Source organism: Pleurodeles waltl, chromosome 5 (genome assembly GCF_031143425.1).
Source record: "Pleurodeles waltl isolate 20211129_DDA chromosome 5, aPleWal1.hap1.20221129, whole genome shotgun sequence".
NCBI classification, from domain to species: Eukaryota; Metazoa; Chordata; class Amphibia; order Caudata; family Salamandridae; genus Pleurodeles; species Pleurodeles waltl.
The window spans coordinates 1,721,929,732-1,721,938,849 of NC_090444.1; the positions used below are offsets into that span (position 1 = coordinate 1,721,929,732).

General features: G+C 40.1%; 1 protein-coding gene across 3 annotated transcripts in view; it reads left to right on the forward strand.

Annotated features, from left to right (window-relative positions):
- Positions 1-8,570, forward strand: part of CLIC5 (chloride intracellular channel 5) — a 584,489-nt gene extending 575,919 nt beyond the window's left edge. For all 3 annotated transcript variants that reach the window (XM_069236099.1, XM_069236098.1, XM_069236100.1), the window contains one exon: positions 691-8,570. In XM_069236099.1, the coding sequence (XP_069092200.1) occupies positions 691-858 (168 nt within the window). In that variant the 3' untranslated portion in view covers positions 859-8,570. The remainder of the gene's footprint in view (positions 1-690) is intronic.
- Positions 8,571-9,118: the final 548 nt, after the last annotated feature.

The window sequence follows — 9,118 nt, forward strand, 5'->3', positions numbered from 1 at the left end:
ACCCACACAAAAACATTCATTCAAAAATGACGATTTGCATAGGAGTGCCAAATCCCTGTTATAGATTGTTTATGTGCAGGAAGTGACATCTCGGTGCATCTCTGTGTTTCTAAAGTGGTGCGGTGCTGCAAATTTTCCCACACATAAACATTCATTCAAAATGGCGATTTGCATAGAAGTGCCAAACCGCCATTATAGATTGTGTATGTATAGGAAGGGACACCTTCCGGTGCATCCCTGTGTTTCTAAAGTGGGGCAGCGCTGCAGATTTTGGTGCAGCACCGCACTGCACCACTGCGTAGTAAATCTGTCCCACAGTGTTTTTTCTCCTGCTATTCAAACATAGCACTAGCCTTGGCAACAGCAATAGCAGATTAGTTCAAACATCTGACCTCTAGAATCAATGCAACGGATAGATTAGTCCCGTGAATAGCATGCCCATAGCATGAGGATGGATTGTTGTTTGAAAAGCAAAATAAATTTTTAATGTTTTGTGACTCGGGTCCTTAGTTTATAAATAACTTTGTTAACCTTTTTAATATGACCAAAACTGTATGCATGTTCGATTGTGCATTTATTTAAATAAGTATTAAACATATTTAAATTAGATTGGGGATAACTCAGTTTTTAAATAAAGAACAGGCAGCAGCAAAACCCGATTAATCTGAATTTCTGATTTTTTTTTTTCAGATTGTAGCAAAAAAATACCGCAATTACGAGATCCCAACAGAGATGACGGGAGTGTGGCGATACCTGAAGAACGCGTACGCGAGGGACGAATTTACCAACACGTGTGCAGCCGACAAAGAAACAGAGATGGCGTACGCGGATGTGGCCAAGAGGCTCTCCAAGTCCTAACCAGCATAGCCAGCACCCAGAATCATTACTGAAGTATTCGCTCACAGACTGCTCTCCCATCCGCCCTCGGCTACCGCATTTTACCAACACAATTGTATTGCTGGCATCACCATCATTTCAATTGTAAAGAATAACTCACTCCTTATAAATGTCTGTGACACATCAGCCTCAAACCCAAGAAAACTGAAGTCAGTATCAATGAAAAATGTTAATTTAAGCAGACTTACCTGCTCACGCTTAAATGAAATCCCTTGATATTTAGTGTGAGGTAGCATTTCAGTATTTTTAGTAAATATATGCAATAATGTCACATAGTAGCTTTTTTAAAAGAAAGTTTCAGTTGTGAGATGGAGAAGAATCAAGGATGTGCTTAGAAGCCAGGCTGGAAGCGCTTTTGAAAGGGCTAGCTTTCCCCGGAAGTTGGTTCTTTGTGTGATGTAGAGAATGTTGATAACATGCTCACCACGCACATTTGAAATGAATTGTTGTGTTCTTGGATCTTAAATAAACCACAAAAGACTGAAATTGAGACGGAGATTGTCCAAAAGGAAAACTAACCTCTAGTGACCCATGCTGGTGTGAGTTGCGTTTTACTGCCCTAAATAGGAGGCCTCGCTGGCAAGAAGAGGAGTAGAGTTGTAACACCTCATAGTTCTTTTAAGACAATATTTCCTACAATTCCCACAATGAACAGATTCATCGACTACTTAAATATACTGTCACTTTTCACAGATATATTGAAATCCTCCTTAAATTGTTCACAATGTTAGAATTCTAATTGTTTCCATAGTTAATGTAGGACGCCTTGATTCATAGTCACAAACACATTGTGAGCTAGATGGGCATCTGAAAACAGTTTTGCCCTTGGCCCTAAATGCAGAAGGCCCAGCTATAATTTAGTCAAATATTCACTGTAAATTGAGGCATCTCATACAGTGGACTTTGGGATACGCTTCTTGGCTACCCATTTCAAAGATGGTGCCACCTGGTTTGGAGACTTCCTGTTTGAAGAGCACTATTCTGATGATGTCATCACATCATAAATAGAAGAACAATGGATGTCTGTACTGGGGACACTGTGTACAACAGTCACATGTAAACTTTGTTGGCTGCTCTTGCAAAACAGTTAGCCAACACAGAGCCCAAATTTAGAAGGCATCACGTTGCCTTTAAAATTACGCAAGATATTTTCACATTCTTTGCAAAATTATTTTGCAGCATGGTCACAAAACACACAATAAGATGGTGAAATATTTTTTCTTGATTCATTTTTACTGTGAACTGTTATGACCAGAATGTAATGACATCTCATTCATTTTTAGTGCTTGCCGTGTCAGCCAGCGAGTATTGCGCAATCCTACCTTATTTTCTACGGAAGGGCTAAGAGTTTATTATTTTAAAAACTCAAAAAATACGCATTCTTACAGTACAACGGTCTACTGTACATTTGCTAGTTTCTGATGAAGGGGCGATTACAGATGAGCACAAAACGTTAACAAATTGTTGGTATAATGTATTGTTTTTAATGCACGCTGTATTAATATGGGCAGCATGATAAAGTAGAGCAGTGTTCCCCAACCCCCGGGCCGCGGACCGGTGCCGGTCCGTGGATCAATCGGCACCGGGCCGCCGAACTGTGGCGGGCGGTAAATGTTTGATAATTTTTCCGTGGCCCGCTTGTCACACAATGGGACAAGCGGGACACGGAAAAATTATCAAACATTTACCGGTCCGCGGCGGTAAAAAGGTTGGACAACACTGAACTAGAGGACATGAACGTGAGGGAACTGCAGCTGAATGTTGATGAGAAGGCTGCAGTGCCATTGTGCACCGAGAGAGGGAACCTTTTGCAAGTGAAACACTATGTTGCCTTTAAAAAGCAACTTGCACTAATTAATGGGCTTCAAGTGCAGAACTCATCTGAGGGGATATGAACCTCACATACACACCCACATGAGCACCTTCATTCTCACTACTTGCATAGTTGGTTCTGATGAAGAAGATGTGCAGATTTTAACAATCTTGAGCTTCGAAAAGCCCTAATTAATATTTCATCTTTGAACCATTACTACTGTCCCTAATTGTGTCCACCCCGGAGTCATGAACTTGCCTGGATTTAAGACAATGGCCTTCTATGGCCTTCACCTAATTGTGCAGATTTCCTCTAGTGCTGTTTCCCACAACATTTAACTGATGCCATCTTTGACGGGATCACTTGGTGCAAATGTTGTTTTGGCGCTGTGCAATTGGTGTAATTAGGAAATGTCGAAGCACAGTTGCTCAATTGGATGCTGTATAATCCAGTGCCTGGTTGCACAGAATCTACAGTGTATATATAGCTAATCGTCTACCTCTTCAACCCGCTAAACCTATAGATTGCCGTTTGACATGTGCTCCGGTTGGAGCTCTTGTATTTTGGTTGAATACTAAGTGAAAAGTGATAGTTTAGGAAGGAGGCCTCCAATGGTCCTGGGCTGCCTATCCAGATAATTGTGGGACAAGCTCAAAACTTCATTGATGCTAGCTTCCAAATGACACTCCATGAAATGTGGTTATTTTTGTCTAGCTATATTATTCAACCAATGAGTGTGAATATACCTGAGGTGAACATTGGCAATTTATTACAAATATGTTTTCCAAATATCTTCTCATTAGCATTATGTTTGTATTGCATATCTTAAACATGTCAACATCATTCTTCGGCTTATACCACAATCCTTCAAAATCCTATATGCTGGGCAGCATTTTTAATGGAAAGTATTTATCGAAGGCTATCTCATGTACTGGCTTACACATTTGAAGAAGTGTAGGCAAATACAATCTGTTTTTAAGACTGTGCAACATGGACAACCTTTGTATGTTACAATACAATATAGTGCTCAGTGATATCTACCCCAAGTCCATGTATTGCCACAAGCCCCTTTCTAGATTTTCATGGCTGTGGAAGTTGGTGTCAGAACTTCAGATGAAGATTGTTCATCATAGAAATTTGTGAGAATGCAGCTAGATATTGACAAAGTGTCCTTCTGGGTGAGTAAAGAGATAACAAAAGTAAGTCTGCCTTTCTTTTAAACTGGATTGGGAGCCGGCAAGGCAGGGATATCCATCTGCCACAGTGGTGGCTTACATCAACAGGGCATCTCAAGGACTCTCTTTTAGAACTAGAGGTTTTGTGTCACACATCCCTATTGTCTTGAATAGATAGATGTGCTCTCCTCTAGGAACTTTCTTTGACCACCAGCGATCAAAACTAGTTTACACTGGTGCCTAAAGACCTCAAAAGTTAGTGGAACTCCTCTAAGCACAGAACTTCTCTAATTTAGCCCTCATTTTTTAGCCCTCATTTTTTGGAAGAGGACCCTTAAGTGTCTCGCAGCGACATTCCCTAATAAAATACAGGTAATTGTATAGCACACAAGGGCTGCCAGAAACATCTAACTCACACCTATGCTTGTCTTCTGTACCTGGTCGCCATCATGGCTATATTGAGAAGCAGCCGCCTTTTTAATTCACATAAAGTTTTCAGAGATTTTCTGTTATTTTAATGTAGTCTAATTGAGTTGTCAGTTCATGCCCCTGAATTTCTATTCTATCTTCAAATATAAGCAGCCCAAGTGTTGGTAGCCTTGACTAAACTAACAAAAATCACATGCTGTAAAATTATCTAGCAAATTTCAGACCCGGCTGAGGTAGGTGTTTGCATTTCTGACTCAAGTAACATTTTGTATAAACTAAAAAGCTTCAAACAGAATTATTGGGTGTGACAGAAAGAGCCAAAAAATAAAAGAAGCAGGTGCTTGGCCAAACATAGAGGCACTGGAGACATGCTGTGTTAGCTCCTCACTGTAATATCTCATTTACATTGAGGATTCCCTGATTGTCGAGTCATAACCCTAGATATTTGTTCTTACTGCTCATGACAAGGTACTTTATGAAAATCAATCCGCTCTGCAGTGCATGCAGGGTAGTGCACGTTTCGTCCTTCTGATTACTCTCACACATTTCACTTATGTGCTTCGCATACTGAACATTTTGCACCAGCCCTCCCAAAGCATTATGGTAGACAGGGTCGGATTTGAAAGGCGTGCAGTCGGGAACTGGCCAATGGGTCGGTCCCTCAGGGTCACAGGTGGGCTGGTTTTATTAGGGCCTCAGTTAACTGGCCCATTATGCTTCACAGTCTGGCAGGCCCCCACCAGGCCACTGTAATGTGTATTCATCTTGGCCATGCCTCCACCCACCCGAGCCACCCTTAGGCCATTGTCACCTCAGGGCCCCCAGTGTGTCTGACCCAGCCCAGCAGCAGTTTTCCCTGCCACCTCCATGATGGTCCACCACATTCTGACCAGGGTGAGCAGTAGAGGAGGAAGTATGCAGAGGATGTTGTCACCTCACCCCTAGTGTCTTTTAGGCTAGTGCGGGTGTGCAATTGCATCGGCCTCACTGCGAGGCCCCTTTTCCCAGAGAGAATTAAAAAATAGAAAGGCTGTAAAGTACTTTCGAGTCCCAGCATCGCTCAGAATCCTGTGCTTGTGGGCAAATCAATTACTTTCTCAAGGTCTAAATAAAAATGAATTTGATTGTGTGCTCATGTAAATGGCTCCAATACTTTTGGGCAGAGTTCCCGCTATATAAAACTACACAAACAAAAAATAAACGGCCAGATTCTGCAAAGGTCCGAGCCGTGATAAATAAAGAGGACTCTTTACATAAAGCCGTCCATATTCCTTTTTAAATTGGCTTTTCTGCCTTTGGCTAGGACTAGGTTTAACTCACCTTTAAGATAACAATTTAATGTGCTTTTGCATTACGTTTGCTTTTGAAGTATGTAATGAGCAGAGTTAAAAATACCAGCTTTGGGTGATTTTGTTTATTTTCGTACCAACTGGGACATTAAAATACCGGTCATGTTGGTAAAAAAACGGCCAGCTGGGAACCATAGTCAGAAATGTGGTTGTGGCCATTTAATCTTACCTGGCCAGCCTGGCCAAACTACAGTGCTTTTAGTTGTCACCAACTTTATCGGCTCAATAAGCTTTCAAATGCCCAACTTAACAACATTTCTGCAAAAATTAATCCAATGAGACTAAGCAAATGGTGATCAATGAAAGGGGCAATCTGGGAATGTGGGACACTTTTTTGGGGAGTGCTCAGGCCTAATTGTGATCCCATTCCGACCCTGATGGTAGATGCAGTTCAGTCTGTTTATTTTAGACACATTTCAGGAGTTTGAAAGGACAAGTGCTTGCTCAATCAAGGCTGAAAGTCGCCTGACAAGTGTTTGGTGGTTTTTGTTACTTACCAGACTAGAATAGTCCTTCGGTTTGGGGTTGCGTAGTGTAGAAATATGGTGGAGCATTAATCAGTAATAACAAAATACACAACCGTTTCTCTTTAGTGAACTTAGAAAGAAGCCACAACATATCAAAAAAACCTCAATAGGCCTAGTTCATAAACCAAAGCTGGCAAAACTAAAAATTTTACACAGGCAGGTTTTCTCCTATGTTTGTAGTAGATATCCAGGCCCATATTTATACTTTTTTTGCTCCGCATTTGCGTCACTTTTCGACACAAAAGCGAAGAAAACTTACAAAATACAATTATATATTGTAAGTTTGCGTCGCATTTGCGTCACTTTTTGACGCAAAAGCGGAGCAAACGTACAAAATACAATTACATTTTGTAAGCTTGCGCCGCTTTTTACCTCAAAAAGTGATGCAAATGCGGCGCAAAAAAAGTATAAATCTGGGCCCCAGTTTTTAAGGGTTTCAGAAATCCCACTAGTATTCCTAGAGATCTAGGACAGTTATATATTTACAGAAGTGTGCCCCCTATGCGAAATCTATTGGCGTGGAAATGTGGGTTTGCACGTTGAACTTTTTCTCTGCAGCGGAACTGTTTCCTCTGGTGAGCCCGACTCCACTGCATCCCAGTAAAATAAGAGTGTTCTCGTCCTCATTCTGGGGAGATGCTCTTTCCTGCCTACAGGAGTAGTTTTCAGTGTGTTACTAGGATGAGAGCTACCTGCAAGATCTTTGTGAACACACACCAACGTGTTTGTGGGCACTACCAGGACCTTTCTGGACCACCTCCTCCTCCCTTTGGGCTCCTATTCTAAATTTAGGAAGGACAGCAGTCCACCGATCAGGTAGATTTTCCAGTTTTGTATGTACATTTTGTGCTTCTCAAAACCCACTCATCCAGAATTTCAAAGCCCAAATTGCTCTTTTTAAGGGGAGCTAAGATAAACCTAGTTGTGCGGAAAAAGAATTGTGAATTGGGCCAATTGTGCTCACGCAAATGGTAAGCAACCTCGTTCCAGCCTGCTCTGAAAACATTTACTAAAGATGGGTCCACCTTACCCTCCATCCATTTTAGTCACTGAGGGAAGTGCCTCAGTGGTTGTTGTAGAGGTATTAGTCTCTTAATGTGCAGCAGGATTCATTGTTTTGCACCTAGTGTATATGAACTAACTCGTTTCGTGTCTTTTCGCACTGGCTAATTTCAGTCCACTGCAGCAGCACATTTTGGTGATTATGTGTTATTGTACGTTAATAAGAGTAAATATTGCGCCAAGTGATGTAGGAAGATGCTAATGCAGTCAATTGTATTTCAGGTCGAGTTCTCCTTATTTAAAACTTGATTAGTATAATTTGGCACTGTTTGTGACGTTCGCAAAACCAAAGTATAAAAAAGTATTTAACAAGAAGCTCTTCACCTTGCGACTAGGTCACAGACACTGGACTGGCAGAAAAAAGTAGAGAAAACAATTTTCATCCATTTGTAGCTTGATCAATATGAAATGACATAAACCGAATTGGCACTAGGGCAAAAGATGAGGCAAACTGATTTTATGTTGCATTTAATGCATATATGTTAGGGACAGGAGATAATGTATTTGCTCCACTTTTCAAATGTTAAATATTGGATTATGTTTGAAGCCAAATCATTTTGTTCCGTTTTTTTAGATAAATGAGTAGCAACATTATTGATAAATAAGTTTATCCTATCATTACACAAAAGTGAAATTGATGATGTAATAAGGCTGTTTTTTTAAATAGTTATCATTTTCATAAATCCATATTGTTGTGTGTTGTTGCATATTGTTTCATAATCCATTTCTTTCAGTGGTATAAATGTTTTTCTAGAATGTGGCCTGAGGCAAAATCAGTTTGCTCCATTCCATTTCACAGAGCCTGCCTAAATATTGCACATGGATTCTCCATATTGTTTTGTATTTCTACAAAGTTTACTAATACTGGAGGCAGGTCATTCTGAGAAACATTATTCGGCTAAAACCAATGCTGTTCCTCTCCGGTAACTAAATGAAGAGTATACCTTAGAGGGATTTTAATCTGGCACACTTTGGGAAAATTGATGGCACTGAAGTGTAGCCCATGAACATCAACAATTTTTTAAACTATGAAAATGAACCAATTTTCCCAGGAAAAACAAGAGCATGCATTTCTGATTTTGCAAAGCCTTGATACTAAACTTGCCTTAAAATTCTACATTGTGTAGCCTGCATGATCACAAGTAGTTCATATGAAACGTTTCCTTTATTTAAAGATGGCTGGAATTGAATTAATGTATTTAACAGAAATGAAAATATATAATTTATTTTTGATTTGTTCAATCTTATATCTCTGTGTATTGTTTCAGATGACACTGTAAGCTTGTACTTACCAAAGTGGATAAATTATTTTATAAGATGCAATGTTTTCTGTTGTGATTGCCGAGGATGGATTTTATTATTGTATATATGTTGCCTAGCAGAGTTTATTTTCACCTGATTTATCTACACAGCATTTGTATTTCCTCATCATCTGATTACTGCTTTCATTCCATGAATTGTATTGGAGCATGTGAGTAGAAACTTGCATGTGATTAAAAAGGATGAGGTGGAGTTCACTTGCTGAATGCCTCAGTTACTTCCAGGTATTATGTATTACACTGTGTCCAAATCTTCCTAGTTACACTACTTTATTACATGTGTTTGCAACTGGGTTTGAGAGGCTGAAAAGTAACCCACAACTGCTTTGATAAATGATCCATCTGTGGGATTTTTGTCTAGCTTTCTCCTTCAAAGAATCATATTGTGATCGCTTAACCCCTCTTCGCCTTCCCATAAGGGTATCAAGCCTGACCAAGCCCTCATTTTAGAAGTACGCATGCAGTAACAGGTTGCTCAAAGAAGTAATGAGATAGAGAAGTGTTAGACGAGTTGTAATGAAATTACCGGTAAGTAGTGGCCGCTTTT